Source organism: Protomyces lactucae-debilis, assembly GCF_002105105.1.
Source record: "Protomyces lactucae-debilis strain 12-1054 chromosome Unknown BCR37scaffold_7, whole genome shotgun sequence".
Lineage (NCBI taxonomy): Eukaryota > Fungi > Ascomycota > Taphrinomycetes > Taphrinales > Protomycetaceae > Protomyces > Protomyces lactucae-debilis.
The window spans coordinates 558,252-577,874 of record NW_024467999.1 but is presented as its reverse complement, the minus strand read 5'-3'; the positions used below and the strand labels follow the sequence as shown (position 1 = coordinate 577,874).

The window sequence follows — 19,623 nt, the reverse complement described above, 5'->3', positions numbered from 1 at the left end:
CTTGGAGGGGATTTCAGAGTGATAGAAATCGTAGACTTTCGTCATGTCTTTGTCGCTTTCAGACATGGAAAGTCTTTGGTACAAATGCATCGCGTAATACGTCGCTGATGAGAGGGTTTCATTCGCAATCAAGCTACTTGTTGGAGGCTGTCCACTGCACAGAGAGCTTGCGTACACGGGTACGAAAGTTTCCAGCGTTTGTTCCAGGCTGACCAGCTGGCTAGGGGGAATCGCTCGACCAACGTTCAGCGACAAGATTTTCAGGTGAGTATTGAAGATGTCGCCGTCGAGACTCTTATCGTCAACTTGTGCCACTGGACTGAAAGAGTCATAGTCTGGAAACAATTCCAAATACGCGTCCTCCGATTCATCCGAGATGACCTGATGTTTGTAAAGGCTCGCACTTTCTGCGGCCAGTTTTGTTGCAGCCTCTCTGGCGAGGTACCAGTTGCGGAACATCCGAGCAAGAACATGCTCGAAAATGTGCATGACTTCCTCCTTCTGGCGCATTGAGACTAGCCCATGAGATAAACGATACTCGATTCTTGTCAGCTGTGCAAGCGCAAACGCCTTAAAAAGCTCAGGTGTGCTCTGTTCAACAAAACTGATCTGTTTCGTGACTTGCTGTACATCAAATGGAGTAAGAATCACAGCTTCTGCGCCAGGCACTGGAAGGCTGCATCCGTGCTGTTCCTGCTCGGCGATTGATGTTCGCAACAAGAGGAAGCCAGTCCGCAGCTGGATGATGCAATTGATTACGGGGCTGAGCAAGTCGAAATAGGCATCAAAACTTTGCAGACGTAGCTGGAGTTTTGCGAGAGTCTGGGATAAAGAGCTGATTTGAGCGCCGTGATGAACCTTCTCATGTACATGTGCCTCAGATGAGTGCTGTTGGCGTCTGATTTCACCATCTTGACTGACGAGCTCGGCGAAATAATCCAGTTCTACAGCGACCTGGGCCATTTGCGATGCAGCTGGTCGCAATGGAGCTGCCTTGATGATATCGATGGATTGCGCTTGTAAGTCACCCAGCTCTTGGAGCAAGATCCGTGCAATTCCGTCGTCTGTCGAGCCACACAAGTGCTTGCTGACACTTTTCTCAAATGCCAGGCAAGTCACGGTCCGAGAAATGGACCACTCGACTAGATCGCGTTCGAAGATTGTGGCCGCGGCCGGATCTCTTGACACATCAGGCAGGTAGAACTGTGCAAAACCAATGGCCAAGTCAATATATGCTGTACTCAAGCTTTGAAGCCTGGAACTGGTTGGGCGTGATCGGTCCATCGCCTCCATCGCGGATGTAAAGGCCCAGTTCCACAATGACATAGCGTGCGTATTGCCCGTCCGTTCGAGATTCGAGATCCCCTGCAAGATGAGATCGACATGCGTGTTGTCATAAGCCGATTTGAGAACAGCAGCCCATGCGGCTCGAAGCAAGTCGATGTCTTTCAGGAGTGGCTCAATGATTTCCAGATACTGGCGTTAACTCCGCGCAAAATGCTGGATTAGGCTTACATCTTTGAGAAGCACAATTAATAACTTGGCTTTTGCCGTGCACTCGTCTGCGAGCACTTCACTAGAAAAGTGACAAACTTGACCCGCAACCAACTTGAGTCTATCTAAAGCTTTCGGCAGTTCACCGAGCTCCGTATTTGAGAAATTGGCCCTGTGGTTAGAAAAGGCACGTAAATCCGGTCCGACTTACAACAACGAATAATATTGATGAACAACTTCCGTATGTTGTCCGACTGACAGCAAATCCTCAAGGACCACGGATGCGACAGCAAATAATCGAGCAGATCTGTGGTTTTGGAGGCCCGGGGCAGGCTTGATCAGCTGCCATACATCTGTGCATTTGAGATGCGCCAGAGCTCGTACTGCACATAGCTGAGGCAAATTAGTCTGCAGGTTAGACTTCATCAAAGAAAAAAGAGTAGATGCTCACCACTTCATCATCTTGCCAAGATTCGTAGTCGATCAATTGGCTCAACAAAATGACGCTGCTCAGCTTCCTAAATAAGTCTCGTCCTTGGTCGCTGCGATTCAGCTTCGTAGATGGAGACAATGTCTTGTCCAAATCAGCGCACTCGAGCGACGTCTGGGAGGCAGGATGTTCCTTCACGTACGCTTGCTGTAGAAGTTCGAAGAGAATCATTTGCAAGTCAATGAGCTCGCCAGAGAGGGCCCCCGAGCTCCAAGACAGATCGTCCAATTTGATTCCGGTGGCTATCAGGGCATCCCTCATTTCAATCGCAGACAAAGATTTGGGAGTCAAGGGTCTCAACCTTTTCCATAGAATATCCAGACATTGCCCTCTTGACTGAGGTTGAAATAGTGGCAAATGGACGAGGTTCCTCAAGGCGTCACTATCCAAGCCGAGTGCGGGCGATAAATTTCGTTCCAGCAAGCCCTTAAACTTTGTGAGAAACACGCAGACCAGATCCAAATTGAGCTGGGCAGATGCGACCTGGTGGAGATAGAAACTGAGCAGCTTCAGCCATTGCTTGAGGATAGTGTCGGTTTCGGGAGACAACGTAATTTCCGTGGAGGTTGAAAGAAATGTTTGGAAGATGTTCTCGAGATGTCGAGCAAGAAGAGAGTGGGTTTTGACAGGCGACCGAGCACCAGCGTCGAGCGATACGTTCCAAAACTTCGAATCAGTCGCTAGTCCATTCCACGCAATCGTCAATGCTTCCACAGCTACTTGAAAGTTTGCCAAAGGTGTTCCCAGCTCGGCACTAGGGCCCTTGAAGTCTTTGTGAGCTGCAGCAACCTGAAGCGCGACATTGCTGTTCTCTACAGGCAAGTCGCGACTTCTGCCAGACACAGGGAGACGACGGGCAATCACTTCAGCCGCATCGATAGGGGCAAAGTATTGGCCTTGAAGGTCGACCTCACCCTCGGCGATTGTGCGGTCAACGCATGTCCAGAAGGAGTCGTCTGCAAGACTGGAAACTGCATATTGCGTCGCGTCTGTCACAGGAAACACAAAGATTTCTACGCCTCGATTGCGCATAGCCCGCGAAAGCTCGCCATTTTGTGGATCCATCGTGAGGAAAAGCCTGAAGTCTTTGTGAGGTACAATCACCATTGGTTCACCATTCGTCAAGACCCTTTCGTTGACTGTCAAAACACCATCAGTCTCCAACAGAGAATTCAGACGATCAAGGACCGAAGGATTGCACAAATTAGCGTTGTCCAGCACAAGCCACGAGCCATTCTTGACTGCATGCACAAGGCTGCCATCTGCCCATTGAAAATGGCCAGCGGTGGGCTGGTCAAATTCAGCTGCTAAACTATCCAGTTCAGTCTGTGAAGAATGCGCGATGTCCAATGAATGCAAATTTGCGCGAATGGCACATAATCGATCCACGGTGGTGAATTGACTCTCCTCGAGCATACCGAGTGTCTCGAGAGCGACGTCGATCTGGGGTTGGTCAGAGCGGGCCCGCAAAAATTCTAGCAATTGATGGCGAGCTTTGGCAAACAAGATGTTTGCAGAACGCGTAAGGTCGCGCTGTTCGTACCCTCCAAGCAAATCAGAGGAATCCATGTCGCTTGTCATGGTCAGACTGCTGAGCGTATGGCCAAGCAAGTGGGCAACATTCTCAAGAAGCTTTGACTTTCCACATCCACTTGAACCAACGAGGATACAGGGCCAGTTCTGGTTGAGACAATGAATGATACTTTCCAAAGCACTATTGTGTTCCCCACGGAACCCTGAGAACGATGTGCCCATCGAGGAGCCGTTTATCGAACGAGCAATCTCTGCGAGACCAATTTTGAAACATGAACGGGTCAAGGACACTGATGGTGATGAAATCGGAGGAAATTTGCTGAAATGTTGGTCGCAAAGGGCATCAACAGCAGCGCGATCAGTCTCACTTCTGAAACGTTCGCGTACAATAACATGAGCAAATTGGCGAATGGTGATATCGCTGTTGTGCACGCTCGTGATTGACAGCCAGCGCAGCATGTCACGCAGGTTGAACTCCCAAGGTTGACCGAGACTACCGAATGTTCGATCAGAACCTAATAGTTGATCAAGATCGGCCATGAACGAGACAACAGAGCTGATGGCCTCTGCATGAATGCTCGGGTAGAGAGTTCGACAGATAGTATCCAAATCTCCAGGCATCAGTGGGTCACAATAGACCACCGTAAATCTGTTGATAAAGGACTTTGGGAGCCCTTTTCGACCTCCGCCCTGCCCGTGCGGGTTTTGTGCTGCAAAAACTCGAAAGTCCGGGTGGCAAGGAAAAGAACGTCCTAGCTCCGGGATGTAGGCTTCGGCGCGGTAGTCTAAACAAGCATTCAGACCTTCCAAGATGGCCTGAGAAGCCAAGTTCATCTCGTCAAGCAGCACCCAGCTGCCCGACTGCATAGCTTGTAGAAATGGCGCATCGCGCCATGCAAATTCAATCTTGGCATTATCTTCCACCGGCGTGTCTGAGCCAAATAAGTCCATCAAGTCAGTCTGCTCAGAGAAGTTGATTCTCACCAATTCTCTGCGTGCCGCCCGAGCAATCGCAGTAATGAGGCTTGTCTTGCCAACACCCGGACTGCCTTCCAACAAGATGGGTTTGCGAAGCTGGCTGGCTCTAAAAACACGCGTAGCATTGCCGTGTGTTGTTGGCGCAGCAAAGTGGAACAGCTCGTTGGCAGGCGATACATGACCGCAGGTCAATGAGAAAGGTCCAATGCTTACACTGTCCATGCCTCTCTGGAAGAGGAACTCTCGTTCGTACACTGTTCGACAATCGAAGCCGGCAAACTGGGACAACATAGCTAAGCATGTTTGCCTCTTTGCTTGAAGTGCATCGCTCTCTGAGTAGACGCTGCTTGATGTGCTGGCACCTAGAGCATCGATGTACACAAGAGCGGCACCATGTACAAGTGCCTCCTGTTGGGTCAAGCTGTTGTGGTTGCACATGGCACACCAAGCCAGCAGGTCTCGAATGGAGACAGACGTGCTGTTGAGTGGCCCACTGAATGCCGAGGCGAACCATTCGGCGAATTCTATCATTGGCATGCAAAGAAGCTTCCTCGTGTCATTGAGAGCTGCGTTAACAATTTGGATGATGTCTTCTTGCGCCGAGACCGCCGGTACCCAGATCTCCGTGAAACGATTTCGCAAGGCTGGTGACAACTCCTTTTTGCCAAAGTCCCCTCCAGGATTCATCGTTGCACAGAATTGGAAATTGTCGTTGGTATCCACATGAGCATCATCGTCTGCGCCTTTCTCGGCAAGCACCAATGTTCTCTTCGTTTCAAGGACACTGTTGAGACGTTCAAGCACAGAATCCTCCGCCAAAGAAATCTCATCCAACAAAAAAATTTCGCCATGCCTCATGGCTTCCACTAGAGGTCCATCCGCCCAAGCAAAAATCGCTCCGAGACGGTCGACGTGCTCTGTCAGCTTTGCCGCACGAGCTTGCATAGGCGAAGACTTTGGAAACGCTCCAATGTCGAGGGCGCCAAAACTTTCAAGTAGATCGTCGAGAGAGGCACTGACCGGCAGCGCGACCTGGACCTCATGGAGAAAATCCGAAAGTTCTTGTTTCAGTATCTTGATTGATTGCGATTTGCCTCTTACAGGACGCAGTGCACCGATCAAGTCAGAGGTCTCTGTGTTTTGGTGCGCGTTCAGCATCTTGATTGGTCTACCCAACGCATATGCCATCTTCTGGCATACAGTCGTTTTGCCACACCCAGTCTCGCCAACAAGCAAGACAGGCTCTCGGTTGCGGAAGGCAAGAGCAAGCAACTTAAAGAGACGTCGCATGGCTGTCGTCCAGACGATATCACACAATGCATCAGGTTGAGAAAGCAATTGCTTGTACTCGGGCATCTCAGCGATGTCGTAGGCTTCCAGATCGGCAAGTGTGACCTTCATCACTTTCTCAATGACCTCCTTCACGACCTCTCTTTCGTCTGATCGCCTGACCCGTTCGGCCAGTAAGTAGTATCCATTAACGGCTAGCTGTTCGTAACCGACTGCGGGTCGAGTGGCCCATCGGAAAAGATCACGCAGTGTCGCAAAACTACTCTTTTGTTCAAAGACTCGAGTAGACTGACGCCGCAAGGACAACATTTTGTAAACCTCGACAATCCGCTTGCAGTAGGATGGTGCGACTTGACACCTCTGACACAAGATAGTTTCAAGTTCTTCTTCCGGAATGTCGTCGACATGTAGCTCCAAGAACCGATTGCGAAAGGCACGAGATAGATGCTTTCTACCGCCATAGAGACCTGGTGGGTTTTGTGTAGCAAACAGCATGAAATTTGGATGAGGCTTTACGACTTCCTGCGTCTCTGGAATAAGGAGCTCTCGATTATCGTCTAGCAATCGATTGAGTGCTTCCAGTACGTCTGTAGGTGCGAGATTCAACTCGTCTAGGACCAGCCAGTGGCCTTGACGAACTGCCTGCACCAGCAAGCCCTCCTGAAAGACAAGTGCGCCATGCGCATCGGACGTATAGCCACCGAGGTACTCTTGCAAATCTGTGTGTTCGTGATTATTGATGCGCACGAAGTTGTGACCAGTGCGCTTTGCCAGGTACTCAACCAGACTTGTCTTGCCACTTGACGTTGGACCTTGTAACAGGATCGGAAACTTCCTCGTCGCGGATGCACGAACCAAGTTGAGAAGATTCTTCTCAACAAAAGGTGTCAAAATGTACCGCGCATCTTCTTGCGGCACCAAAGGACCTTGATGCAGCCAGTAGTGCTTGAATTGGATCCATTCATCGCCAACCGGTCGTTTTGGAGCCTGAAAGAGCAGAGACTTTGCATTGCGGACGCGCGCAATAGTAGCTTGCTCGATGATGGGTAAGAGTAAGGCCTCGCTCTCGGCGTCGAGTAATGTCAGATATGACATACAGAAGCCCTCGTAGAGGGATCGACGTAGCCCGTAGAGAGGACAGATCTCAGCGACATACGAGAGAGTACGCGACAGTGTTCTGATGCTGTAATGCGGACGCTGGCCAGCACCATCCACCAAACTGTTTTCCAGTGCGAGTTTCTTCGCTGTCATGTAGAGCGATGCAACATCGTCGCAAGCTCTGTTGTCTTCAAGCGTCAAACCACCAATATACTTTGCAATAATTGCCAGCAAGTCTTGCATATTGGCATCGGGAGAGTGCACATAAAGCTCAGTGAATTGCGCACGCACTCCGGAAGGTAAATCCTTCTTGCCGACATCGGTGGCAGGATTCATACACGCAAAGAGACGAAAATCTGGATGCGCAACGATGGGCTCGAGGTCACCCTTCTCCGTCAGCACGATGGAAGGGATCTCCTGCAAAAGTCCATTGATACTCTCCAAAGTATCTGGCGCCGACAAGTTGATTTCATCGAGAAGCACCCAGTCTCCATTGCGCATAGCCCGCACAAGCGTTCCTTCCACGAAAGCGAAGCTGAACGCTTTCTGAGCTCCTTCGTGTGCCTGATCAAAAGCATCGAGGGTCGCGCTAAAGGTTTGCCACTCTGTGAGCAATGAATGGTCTAGCTTGCGACGCTTGCGTTGCGCCTCATCTCCATCTAATGCTGGACTTGCACGGTCAAGCTTCTTGACAGCAATTTTGTAGGCCTCACGCAGCAGTGTTGCAAAGCGCCGCCATTGTCCTTTGGCAAGTGCCCGTCGGATTTGAGCGAGGAACTTGGCATTCTTCGAAGCACTCAGTGTTTTTTCAAACAAAAACTCGAAGGCTTCAATAACTGGCACAGCGAGCGATCTGGTATCGACTGGTTTGAATCCGCCAAGGAGATCACCGCTTTCTGTTTGTTGCGACATGTTGATGGCAACGAGTTTGTGGCCCAATGTATTGGCAAGTTGCTGCACGACTGTCGTCTTACCCGTACCAGTCTCTCCGACGAGCAGAATTGGTTCACGGAATTTACACGCGACCATAAGCTGCTCAAGAACACGCAGTGCACTACTTGTGTAGGCAAATGGGCGACTGCGGCTCGATTTACTCATGTTGGCCTTTTTCGCCAGTGCCACACGTCCTACGGCGAGAGAATGCTTCGTCTCGGTGATGGTGGGCGTGTGCGACTTGAGATACAACTGAACACGCTCGGGAGGATATTCGAGGGCAACACCAATGTCTGTTACAATTGCTTCATAAATGGAGGGTGAGCTCGATGTGGCAGCGAAGCAGTCGACAGCTTCTGAAAAGATATCGTCAGTCACATTGCTCGGCAAAGTGTCGCTTGGTGACAGGATGTTATTGTCAGAAAAGACGGCGACAATTCGCCGGGCCCATTTGAGTAGATCCTGGGTACCAAGAGGTCGGCCCCGAGCTGTGCGATCAGCTGATCGGCCAGTGTGTTGCATGGATGATACGACATGCCAAACGCGCAATAGCGTGTCAGCCATGGCCGATAACACAGGATACCGAGCCACCATGACCTGTCGAACTTCAGCGATGGGGAGCTCGCGAACATCCACTTGATGCCAGAGACGCGCACCGAGCATGCGATTTGTGATTCGTTTCCCACCTGCAGACACTGTTCTTGTTGCGAGCAGTCTAAATCCTGGTGCTGCAGCAATGGTTTCGTCGCGACTTGGAATGAGAATGCGGCCAGACTCCATGAGAGGCAGCAAGACACTCAAGACCTCCTTAGGGGCCTTATCAATGTCTTCAATGAGAAGCCACTTGCCTGCTTTGACGGCATTGGTGAGCAGACCGGCTTGCCAGGTAAATTGACCGGGCGTTGCGCTTGTGACATAGGTGCCAATGAGCAGCTTTGCGTCCGTTTGATCGCCTAGATGGATGCGGACGAGGTCAGCCTGCCTGCCCAATACTGCGGCGACGTCTTCAACGAGAAAAGTTTTCCCGCTTCCTTTGAGACCTTGAAGAAGCACGGCATTGGAAGACATAAGGGCAGTGGCAAAGTCGCGCAAATTGAGCAATGCTGTTGGTGTAGGCACAAAGTTGGGTGGCAAAGCAGATTGCGGACGACGAGGAATCATGACACCCGCCAAATTGGCGAGACGGGGATGTGTTTCGTGCACCTCGATTTGCGATGCACCCCCTTGCGCCAATGTGAGCTCCTTGCTCGCTGTGCGTATGCGTCGATCTTCCCAGGTGCCAAATATGTGGAGGTCGTAACGCAGGCCTTCGTCTAGCTCAGCAATGACACTCTCCTCTCCTACTTGCGCGTTGATTTGTTGAGTCTGCTCGTAGTCTGAGGCTTGCGTAAAGTAGGCGACAACATAAATGGCCAGTATCGAGACGCGCTTGTCTGCATGCTTGCCCAGTGGCCAGAGTATTTTCATGGGCAGCAAAGGTAAGAAGAAGCGCGGGTCGTGTCGCAGAAGGCGTAGCAGGCCGACCAGAATCTCGACGACCTGGTCTGGCGATGTTGCCGCATCACCAAGGGATTTTGTGAATGGGCCCAGGTCGCACAGACATTCTTTCGCGAAACTGACTTGTTAGTTGATGAATGAAGGAATGAATGAAAAGATGTTCATACATGTCTGCGCTGGGCAGGATCTGTATGATGCGCGCAAAGGCAGTGCCGACGAGCTGTGGATGGTGGGTGTATTGGTCTGTCCATGCGGCGAAGCAGAGGGGTGCGAGGTGGGCATTCTGTATGAGAAGCCTGGTGGAATGCTTTGGATCCAGGGCCGCCGAGGCTAGCTGGTCCATTGGAGAAGAAGGGGGCCAGTCTTGTGCCTGTGCTGTAGTGTGCACTCTGTAGTCGTAGCGGTCAATAATTTCTTTCTCTCGCGCTGGATTCATGAGGCTGGTGCATGTGGCGCAGGATCGCAGAGAGAGAGGGCAGAGCAGAGGGAGAGCAGAGTGCCAGAGGATCATGCAGAGAGCAGTGAGAGCACAGAGCAGAGAGCAGAGCAATGACACACCCGCACCGGCCACCCCTAAATCACTCTGCACACAACACCAGGCAGCCAACCTCCCCCAGGCATCCACATGGCCCTCAATCCCTAGCCAACCAACAACCCCACAACTATAGCTAGGCACCCGCAAAGGGCCCCTGCTCCTCTATTTATCGGCACCAATATGGTACTGCAACCATCCCTCGGGACCCTCACGCGTGCCCTCTTGCTGACACGCGTCTAGGTGCTCTACAAGCGCAACCCCGTCCAGTACGCAAGAGATAACCCAGATAAATTGCCCTTGAACGCGCTCGTCTGGGAGATTCGGGAGACGCGTGAGGTGTTCGCAGACTATGAAGCATTTCTGAAGCGCCTCAGGTATGACTAGCGCCTTGCATCAATAAGGCCCGAACACACAGACTAACGCCTTGTCGCAGTTTCTACGAGCAGCATCAGTTTACCTGTGAATTGACTGGGCGACAAAATTTACCCTTCAAGATTGCCATGCAGTCAGAAGTGCAAGGGTCAACTGGCATCGACAATAGCTTCCCTGAAGCCCTCAAAGAGCCTCTACTTCGCAGGCTCAATCTTCACACAGATGGTCGTTTGGAGCATCTCGTCGACCTCGCATTTGAGGTAAGCCTGTGCAACACTTTTGCTAATTAAGCGCTAATGCTCTAAGGCTTATAAGGCAGAATATTTTCCAGGAGAAATACTCATTTACACGGAACCCAACACGGCTCGACGCTTTGCTGCTCATGTGCGCGAGAAGACCATGCTTGCTGAAATGACCATGCCCAATGGTCAGCAACGGCAGGCCGCGTCCCGATACACTGTGGAGCTAGAGGACTACTATAATGGAAGATCAAACGCAACGACCATTGATGGAAGCACTCTCGCACGCGAAAGAGGGACTTTTACGAAAGCCATCTTACGAGCATTTATCAAGAATGCCTTCAGAAAGGATAACTGGCAGGGCGCCCCTTGGGTCGTCCGCAGTCATTATGCTGAGCGGTACAAGATTGACACAACGATACCGCCGCATCTACAAAAAGGTGGCAAAGTTCATCTTGCCGCGCAACAGGCGAAGCAAGCCAAAAAGAAGAAACCGTTGGAAGCAGCCTCGATACAAGAGGACGAAGCAGATCTACCTATGGATGGCGACGACCTTTTGGTTCCCATTTCAAAAACAAAACGGCCGGCTCTTTCACCTGTTGAAACCGAACTTGCCCCTGTATTCGAACACTTCTTGGAGGTATGGGCCTTCTTCAATGTCTTTAATGAAATTCTTATTCTCGATGCTTTCACTCTGGACGACTTTAGAGATGCGCTACTTCATCAAGGTCCTTCAGAGCTGGTGAATGAGCTCTACTGCTCACTAATCGTGGCTCTGAAACAAGGCGATGAATCTCCGCTCGATGCGGTGATCAGCCCACCCGATGAAGCTTTAAACACTGCCGACGGAGACGTTGACGAAATTGCTACCAAACAACCTGATGTGCTTGAGGCGGCTAGAGAAGATCTCGTCTATGCAACAGGGCAGTGGCGTGACAAATTGGCAAAGCAGGCTTTGCACGAAGACGGCTTCATTGAAATTTTGGTGGGCTTATGCTGTGAACTCTCACGAGCAGACCCAAATGCAGCGTGTGGCAAAATCGTCAGAGAGCTTGCTGCTTCCGATGGCGAATTACCCGACTGCTTTCGTTCACTCGCATGTACACTCAAGGTTGAGCTTCTGTACATCTTGATTGACCTACTCTTGCAAACACCCCTAATTCGAGATTACATGGAGGAGTGCAGCAGAAACCTGACCAAGGTACGCAAAGAGCGTGTTGAGGCCAATAGGATCAAGCGCAGCCTCATGGACGACATTTATAAACTCCGCCTCGGCATGCGCGCCCAGTATCCCCTCAAAAAGTCGGCGGCAGGTGCTGAAGCAGCCGCAGCCATCCTCGATAGCAGATTCAATGGTGGCTCTTCCAATCAACGCATGGCTGCTTCTGTTGCCAGTGAAGAGTTATCGGACGAAGAGATGGGCGACAACTTTGATACGGCCTCGGTTGACAGTGAGGAGTCTGCAATTCGTACTACACGACGGGGAGCCAAGCGTCCGAACGGCTCCAAGCTTAAGAATGAAATTCTGGTTGACGACTCTGACTCGTCGTTGTCTGATCTCGACGAGGATAAGAGCGAAGCACATAATGAAACAAAGCAATACTCATCTCGCGCTGAATACGAGTTGGACATTACCAAAATTCAACGCAAGGTCGCGCGCCAGAACACAAAGCTCGCAACGTTGGATGCTGATTTTCGCGAGTCCGACATGCAGCGTTTGAAGCAGCTCGGCCAAGACCGATTCAACAACACCTATTGGTTCCTGGAGGCTGTCGGTATGCCTTACAAGGGCATGCCTTCCCAAAGTACATCACACGCTGGCTATGCCGCTGGTCGTGTCTTTGTTCAAGGACCAGATCCATTTGCAACCGCATTCATGGCAAGCATCTTGCCTGCTGAAGCGTTGCATTCGCGGAAGCAGCAAGAATTGCCTGCATCGGATGTAGGCCTGCTGCAGTCAACGAGTGACTGGGCGTACTACGATCAACCCGAGCAGCTCGAGAAGCTGCACAGCTGGCTGTTCACTCAGGGGAACAGGGAGACGAAACTGCGACAAGCATTGGAGTCACGTTACGAAATCATCGCCGAGAGCATGGAAGCGCGCACCCAGTACTTGATTGGCAGACCGGATCAAATCGCAGAGAGGCGTTCGCTCAGACATGCGACAGAGCAGGATGAGAATGCCCCGCGCTTCTTTGTCTGGCGCAACACCATGGCACTCAATATTCTTGGGCGCTCCCATTCCGACCCCCTTGTACAAAAAGGAAAGGCAGTGACAAGAAAGCGACAGCGCTGAGTATGATATGCTGAACTATATGCTGTCCATATGAGCAACCTGTGTCCAATTGATGCCGTACATCTTGCTAAAGTGTTGCCATATACCAAGGCTAGGAGGCTCACACGCAACGTGGGTCTCTTGCAAGCCAAAGCGAAATGTCATGCTCGCGCAATGCAGAGCAATGCCGTCCTGCGGTGCTTGTTTGACCAAATCTGCTCGCGGCTGTGTCATGGAAAGCGGTTTGAGGCCGTCTGGTGCCAAAGGGTAGCGTCGATCAAACATGATTGGAGCATTGAGTTCATGAGCAGCATGCAGCCTGAGCTGATGATTCTTGCCTTCCCGTGGCTCGAAGCGCACAACGTAGACTGGCGTTGTGTTAATCATCATACGTGTATGCACTTGCCATGCTGTCGACCGGCCTTCAGTCTCGACCAAGCCTTCATCTTGCTTTTCTAGCACAGAAAACTGCCCAGGTAGCTGTGATAGGATGGCCACATACCGCTTTGCAATGGAACGTCTACGAAACTGCTTGGCCAGTTGTCGTGTGCCAGGCACCGAAGTGCCGAGGAGCAACGTGCCTGACACAAGGCCATCGAGTCGATGGACACTTTTTGGAGCATGAAATGGATGTTGGAGCCGAGAGGAGAAGAGCATTGGGTACTTGGTCTTCAAAAGAGCAAAGACGCTGCTTGCGTTGTCTGGCTCATTTTGGCAGATTGTAAACGGCGGTTTGGAAACAGCCAAGATGTGTTGACTCTGGTAGAGGATGCGCAGATAGTCTGCATTGATGAGCTGATGGCCAGAGGCCCGCAAGCTCGAGCTCGCCAGTGCAGGGATGTGTTGTCGAGTTTGAGTGGTTTTTAACTTGCACAGCGAAATGAACGACGAATGCTTACTGGGCTACAAATGCTATGAAATTGATGATGCGATATATACAGTCATCGTAAGGACTGACGATCAGAATAGCCTTGCGAAGAATGATGCAACGTAAACAACCTTTAGTCCACTCAGTCAACTTTGCTCTTAAAGGTGGTGGGCCGAGCGCTTGCAGCCAGCGACCCTCGAAAGAGGATACGAGGAGGATTCTTAGGTCTCCTGCACTTTGCTAAACATGCATCTCATCACAGTGGTAAATAGTTGTAAGGAGCACTTCAAGAAGCGTCGAGCTTTTTATCACGCTAGCACGAAAAAAGTCTCACGGTCACTCGTGCCAGGGGCATTTGCCAGATGGGCTTCGACCATTGCTATCAGAGCTTACCTGATACTCTGTATCTCACCTCGACGGCAGACTACTCAAACGTCGTCTTTTGCCCTGTACTAGCAACAATGGCAGTCGACGCACGTTGGGCATTCGTCAAAGCTGCTCCAGGTGTGATGGTTCTTGGATCGCGCTTTCCAGTTTCCTCCGTCCGGCCTGGTGCTCTGGTAGACTCTTCCGGTTGTCTCACGAACGGCTTGCGCCTCTGTGATCGATCTTCTCCAAACTCCATCTTGAGCTTCCTGCCATTCATGGTACGTAGCTTCTTGTTCGCCAAGACACGCTTGACCTCATCAACAGACTTGAAGTCGACAAAGGCGAAGCCCTTACACTTGCCAGAGTCCTCGAACGTAGCCATGCGCATCTTTTTAATGCCCGCCGCTTCGCCTCCAAGGTACTCTGTGAGCTCCTCGCCTGTTATGTCAAAGCTCAAGTTGCCTACATAAAGGATCTTGGTTGCTTTTTCATCTGCAGCTTCAGTGGCAGCAGTTTTCTCCGGTCTACCTTCAAAGCTGTCTGCCTTTTTAATGAGGACGTTGCGAGACTGTAGTATACGCTCACTGAGTGCGATTGCCGTTTCTTGCTGTTCAGGCGTTGCAAAGTCGACGTAGGCGAATCCCTTATTCTGCCCTTTCTTTTCGCCTTGCGGTAGAGAAATGCGAATAATATCTTTGGCTGTGATGGGAGCGAAAGCAGTCGGACTCTTGTCCTTGCCCAATGGTTTGAGTGTGGTGAAGAAAGTTGTGAGGTCTTCCTCGCTTGTTCTGAAGGACAGGTTGCCAATCCATATACCATTGGTACCCTTCTTGTATTCAGGGGCATCCGCACCTTCTCTGGGCGCTTTAGTTGACTTGTCCTTCTTGACTTTCTTGTCTTTTTTCTCCTTCTTGTCCTTCTTGGTCTTTTTTGCAGCTGGCTCGGCGGTATCAGAGCCTAGCTCGTCAGACCCCTCCTTCTCCTCATCCGAATTGCTTTCATCGGAATTCTCATCGTCCTCCATGGCACGATGCGCACTCGGAGCATGAGCTAAAGTTCTGCCCTTTTTCAAACGCCGTGCTGCGCGCTTTGAAGTGGGTACCGGTGCATCGAGGTCAATTTCAAGCTCCTCTGCTGGCGCACTCTTGCGCTTCTTGGTCGATGCCTCAGTCGAGACCATCTAATGTTGCTGCTGTCGATATAAGAAGAAGTGTCGCTCTGTCGTCGCCTGCGCTGCTGCGTCAATAAATTTTGAGGTCGCACATGGAAAGATTTCTCGCAAGCTGAACGAAGCGCACAGGTGCCTGCACAGCGCAGAGACTGGTAGGAAAGATGCAAGGTAGGTATTAGATAGTGATTAAATATGTTTTGACAGATGCTACAAGGCCAATCTCGAACATGGAAGCAGCCTTTGAGGGGATTCCGATAGAAACCCCGAAGAACATGCTCTTCTCAAGTCTGAAATGACCCCCTTTACAAGGTGCAAGTCGTTTGTGTGGTTCTCCAAAAAAGCATAGAGATCTCTGTGCTTAGACGGTAGCAGGGGCCCTTGGCTTGCGCGAACCACGCTGGGTGGCTGGGCCACCGGAGCAGAAGGAAACAGTCGCTGCAATGAATGTAACGAGGAATCCAGCAAAGGAGAACCAGCAGAAGGCGCAAGCTGCCTGGAGCATGCGGCAGACATTTGCAGAGCCCTGGAAAAGAGGCTGGGCAACGTAGTTGTCGTTTCTGCAAGAGTGGACTCGGAGACGGGTGGCCATGGCAATACCACCAGCAAGGGTGAGGAGCATGATAACACCGTCAACAGGTGCGCGGACCATTTCCTGGCCAAGGGCTGGGACGAAAGGTGCGCCGGCGACGGCGAAAACCCAGAGGAGGATGATGATGCCGAGGAAGACAAAGTAGTTGATGACGGAGGCTGTGTTTCCCTCGTGCTGCGCGATGGCGGCGGAGGAGAAGGCGAGGATGAGGAGACCACAGAGGAACTGGAGCCCGACGAGGGGCCAGTGGAAGCCGTGTCCTGCGAGAAGAGGTCTGTCGTACTTGGTCACCATTTAGATTGGAGTAGATATGAGTCTTGTTGGTGTGTGTGTGTGTATATGGTAGTGGTAGAGTGGATGGGGCGCCTGCTGGTCTTAAGTACCGGCCCAGTGAATCAGTAAATCCTGGCTTGCTGGCTGTGAGTCTGCCAGATGAGCGCACAACATTGACGTCATGTCTCATCGCCGGATCTCCAACGGCTGCAGGCAACTCCGTCGAGGGCGAGATCCAGTCAGCATAGACCAGTAGTCCCTCAATGCTCACTCACAGCACCTGGCACCTGCTGCCATAGCACAGCATCTCAGGCCTGCTCCCTAAGTCCATCTATAGCTGAGTATCCTGCCCGCGGAATGACCAGGTGCACGTGTTGGCCAGGTCACCGCCAATCAAAAGGCGCTGCTGCCTGGGAATGCATCCGCTTTGGGCCCGCAAACACTCAGCTGCCGTCGAATTTGAACTTTCTGGCCACAAAAGCAAGTCTCGTAGTCTTAGATCTGTGCAACTGTTTCCAGTTCAACAGTCAGGTCGTTGCAACGGCTGCAGCAGCCTTACTATCTGTGACTGCGGAAGCTATAGACAATTCCGAACATCCAAATAGCAGACTCACAACGCCATCTGCACTGCTTCTGCAGCAGAGCCGGCTTAGGGTTCAGTAGACTGACCGCAGTGAGTCAGTGACCGCCGACCGGACCCTGCTTGGAAATCCGCGCTCATCAACGACCAAGGCATTTTTTGCCGGTGATCGATGACGGCACTCGGAAGAAAAAATAAGTCTGAAGTTGAATGGAAAGCTTAAAACTTGGTTTACTGACGTGGGCACGAGGCCACACCTTCCACGAGCTAGGCAGCCTGCAAAAACATGTGATTCATAAACCATGATGAGGCGTGCTGATAGAGTACTTCGCATCAACAACCACTCCCCGGGTCCTTGTGCAGAGGCGACCGCGGTCTGGCATCACCCGACAAGCCAAATGCTGCGATGCGTATCTTTGGTTGGTCTCGCTTGAGTGCTTGCACGTTAGCATATCGCTAACGGTGAGAAGCACGTACGTGACAGCGAAAGGAGTTGCGGATCAGGCGTTACCAGATCAATAGAACGCGGTACACTGCTGCTGTAGCTTGTACGTTTGGGCGGCAGAGGCCGTTCCCTCGCCTTCATCGTCTTGTCTGCCGACCTCTCCCCTGCATCTCCTTTTGGCTCAGTTCCATCGGATAAAATGCTTGGTGTGAGTGGTGTCAATATCGGACGGGCTGGTGTGCATAACTTGTGTGCGGTGGCCGGTGAATGGGTTGCAAGCTCAGCAAGTCCCGTGAGGGAGGTTGCCGACTTCGTGCGCTGAAAGGTAGAGCGTACTTCATCTACAGGCATTGAGAAAAGCTCCTTCGCGTCTCTCTTACGGCATGCCTTTGAGCAATACAAAGACGTCTCTGGTTTGCCGTCAATCAAGCACTCGCACACGGTGCAATAACTGCTCTCAAAATTGCCATAGCCGCGGTCGTGCATGGGTGTCATGTCGCGTCAGTGCCGTCCTGCTGTTGCGCGCGTTCGAGTAGATGTGTTGGTGTCGTTGTGTTTGTGGCCAACACGCAAGCATCGCGGACATCCTGCTGTTTGCTTTGTACTTTTGAAGCTCTTCCGGAGCTGGCCCATCAACTCATGCGTAGCCCGCCCGATTGAGCTGATACGTTGCCATCTGGAGCCCGATAAGGGTTTCCCGATAGCGCACGGAAATAATCGCACGCATCCCATCTGACACGCGAGCACCGCGGCGACAGCTTCAAGTGCAGTCCTTGTCTGCTAGTGTGCATGACGGCATAACTCTTCAACGCTTGCTCGGCACATAGGCCGGAGCGGTATACATTTCCAGTGTTGGATTGTATAAAACTTCTCCATTTGCCAATTGCTTGACAACACGGTAGGCTTCCAGATTGGCGACGCAAACGCGAGTGCTAGGATCCTTGTACCGTGCAAGGCGGCCGGTGATGGGACATAGGACTTTTGCTGGGGGTCGTTTGCGTTTTGTGCCAGGCGGAAGGCCCAGCAGGAGCTCGCGTGCGAAGGGTGCAGACTCGAAGTGGGCAAAGGCCACAAAGTGCTTGGCCGCAGGTGCAGGCGTCGGGCTTGCTTCCTTAGCTCGTGGTGCCGGATCAATAGTGGAGACAGTAGTCAGCTCAGGAGCAACTTTTGCTTGCGCAACAGCATCCATAGGATGTGCCAGACTTGTTTCTGTGGTTGAGACATCGATGATCTTTGGAACTACCTTCGTTGTTGGGTGCGTGCTCGCCTTTGTAGTACTAAAGATTCGAATGGTTGGCTGAGCGGCTTGTCTCTTTGCTGCCAGGGCACGCTGTGTTGCCTTCTTCTCCTCCTCATACTGAACGACCTGATTGAGAGAGGCGACATTGATTTCCTCAGTTCGTTTCGCTTCTTCCAGCCGCTCTGCCTGCGTCAAAGGACGTTCAACGACTCTTGGGGCCACAACTTGTTGGCTTTGACGTGATTTTGCAGCTTTGAGGCGTTGCTCAACGGCACCCGCAACTTGTCTTGTATGAGCACGCGCACTCTGTCGCTGAGCTGAAGTATTGAGTGATGCCCTGTCGCGCTTCTTTGGAAGCTGAGGCGTCGCTGTATTAGCAGCAACGGGGATTTGCTTGACCTTGGGCTTCGCTTTGGTGAAGGCCTCTGCTGCTCGACGTTTCTTTTGCCTGTTGGCAGCCTTTTCTTGTGTTTTCAAAGCCTGTTCTCCCGCGTCTTCAGGCTCCTGCTGAGCGGCATCCTCCTCGGAAGAGCTGTCTAGTTCTGAGTTGTGGTCATCCACTTGGTCTACAGATTAGCGAGTTGCAGAGGTGAGCAGAAGCACGCACCTTGATCGCTGCCAAAGTCGTCATCTTCAGCGTCCTCCGCGAACATGCCCTCCGTTTCAATCTCGAGGTTGAGCATGTCTCGCAAGCGGTTACCAGCAGTTGCACGCTTCTCGCGGCCAAGAGCTAGCGGGTCTGGCATTTGGAAGCTTGATTCTGACTCATAGCCTCCATCCGATCCGCTGCCAGACGCAGCTCCATCGAAGTCTTTTGAGCTCATCGTGTGTATATAGCGTTACACTTGTAGATTATAGGAGCTGAGCATGAAAGTCTAGTGAGCTGAGGGAGCTGAGGGAGCTGAGCTTGTGGTGTTGGCCGATCTGGGCGAGATCTGTCGTCACTTTTTCAACTCCAGCAACAACTCCAGGAGACACGAGAGACGCGACAGGGACACGGGAGGCAGCTCATCGGTTCTATTGTTGGCGTGGCACGCTCAGGAGATCCACGACACCGCCCAGGAGACCAACAGCTCGCAGTCTTGAGAGGCGCACGCGGATTCTGCCCACCACATTCTCACTTTGTCACCCCCATCCCCCCACGCGTCAGCTGCTCTTCGTCTCTTTGCTACTTGCCTTGTCAAGGATCTAGATTGTAGGCCTCAGCATCCTTGTTTGCTGGCTTTGCTTGACCACCAAACACGACAAAGCAAAGCGGCTTTCACTCCTCCAAGAGCAGGATTCCCTTTTGACACGACCACTCCGTCCCGCCCACTCTGGCTCTTCTCAACGCTCGACCAGTACCCTAATCAAC

General features: G+C 51.8%; 7 protein-coding genes across 7 annotated transcripts; 1 reads left to right on the top strand and 6 right to left on the bottom strand.

Annotated features, from left to right (window-relative positions):
- Window positions 1-1,909: 1,909 nt before the first annotated feature.
- BCR37DRAFT_402460 (P-loop containing nucleoside triphosphate hydrolase protein) lies at window positions 1,910-8,884 on the bottom strand (the record flags this gene model as incomplete). The annotated part of the gene is made up of 6 exons (XM_040871912.1): window positions 1,910-2,948; window positions 2,988-3,310; window positions 3,422-4,916; window positions 4,941-5,410; window positions 5,597-6,360; window positions 6,421-8,884. The coding sequence occupies 6 exons, from the start codon at window positions 8,882-8,884 to the stop codon at window positions 1,910-1,912; spliced, it is 6,555 nt and encodes a 2,184-aa protein (XP_040726200.1).
- Window positions 8,885-10,028: 1,144 nt separating this feature from the next.
- Window positions 10,029-12,755, top strand: BCR37DRAFT_386886 (ATP-utilizing chromatin assembly and remodelling N-terminal-domain-containing protein; the record flags this gene model as incomplete). The annotated part of the gene is made up of 4 exons (XM_040870489.1): window positions 10,029-10,031; window positions 10,089-10,222; window positions 10,282-10,480; window positions 10,527-12,755. The coding sequence occupies 4 exons, from the start codon at window positions 10,029-10,031 to the stop codon at window positions 12,753-12,755; spliced, it is 2,565 nt and encodes an 854-aa protein (XP_040726199.1).
- Window positions 12,476-13,708, bottom strand: BCR37DRAFT_289184 (pseudouridine synthase). The gene has a single exon (XM_040866848.1). The coding sequence runs from the start codon at window positions 13,389-13,391 to the stop codon at window positions 12,771-12,773; it is 621 nt and encodes a 206-aa protein (XP_040726198.1). The 5' UTR covers window positions 13,392-13,708; the 3' UTR covers window positions 12,476-12,770.
- A 214-nt stretch (window positions 13,709-13,922) lies between these two features.
- On the bottom strand, window positions 13,923-14,852 carry BCR37DRAFT_378915 (uncharacterized protein). The gene has a single exon (XM_040869151.1). The coding sequence runs from the start codon at window positions 14,357-14,359 to the stop codon at window positions 14,027-14,029; it is 333 nt and encodes a 110-aa protein (XP_040726197.1). The 5' UTR covers window positions 14,360-14,852; the 3' UTR covers window positions 13,923-14,026.
- Window positions 14,853-15,500: 648 nt separating this feature from the next.
- Window positions 15,501-16,025, bottom strand: BCR37DRAFT_386884 (membrane-associating domain-containing protein; the record flags this gene model as incomplete). Its single annotated transcript, XM_040870488.1, has 1 exon — window positions 15,501-16,025. The coding sequence occupies one exon, from the start codon at window positions 16,023-16,025 to the stop codon at window positions 15,501-15,503; it is 525 nt and encodes a 174-aa protein (XP_040726196.1).
- An 892-nt stretch (window positions 16,026-16,917) lies between these two features.
- On the bottom strand, window positions 16,918-17,524 carry BCR37DRAFT_392349 (uncharacterized protein; the record flags this gene model as incomplete). Its single annotated transcript, XM_040871140.1, has 2 exons — window positions 16,918-17,021; window positions 17,062-17,524. The coding sequence occupies 2 exons, from the start codon at window positions 17,522-17,524 to the stop codon at window positions 16,918-16,920; spliced, it is 567 nt and encodes a 188-aa protein (XP_040726195.1).
- A 155-nt stretch (window positions 17,525-17,679) lies between these two features.
- Window positions 17,680-19,370, bottom strand: BCR37DRAFT_286150 (YL1 nuclear protein-domain-containing protein). Its single transcript, XM_040866845.1, has 2 exons — window positions 18,877-19,370; window positions 17,680-18,835 (listed from the first exon to the last, which is right to left on the bottom strand). Exons 1-2 carry the CDS (start codon window positions 19,091-19,093, stop codon window positions 17,835-17,837), a joined length of 1,218 nt encoding a protein of 405 aa, XP_040726194.1. The 5' UTR covers window positions 19,094-19,370; the 3' UTR covers window positions 17,680-17,834.
- Between the last annotated feature and the right edge of the window lie 253 nt (window positions 19,371-19,623).

Coding starts and splice junctions, on each gene's coding strand:
- BCR37DRAFT_289184 (XM_040866848.1), bottom strand. CDS start 13,391: ATGCTCTTCTCCTCTCGGCTCCAACATCCATTTCATGCTCCAAAAAGT.
- BCR37DRAFT_378915 (XM_040869151.1), bottom strand. CDS start 14,359: ATGCGCATGGCTACGTTCGAGGACTCTGGCAAGTGTAAGGGCTTCGCC.
- BCR37DRAFT_286150 (XM_040866845.1), bottom strand. CDS start 19,093: ATGAGCTCAAAAGACTTCGATGGAGCTGCGTCTGGCAGCGGATCGGAT. Junction 18,836..18,876: donor CGACTTTGGCAGCGATCAAG/GTGCGTGCTTCT, acceptor GCTAATCTGTAG/ACCAAGTGGATGACCACAAC.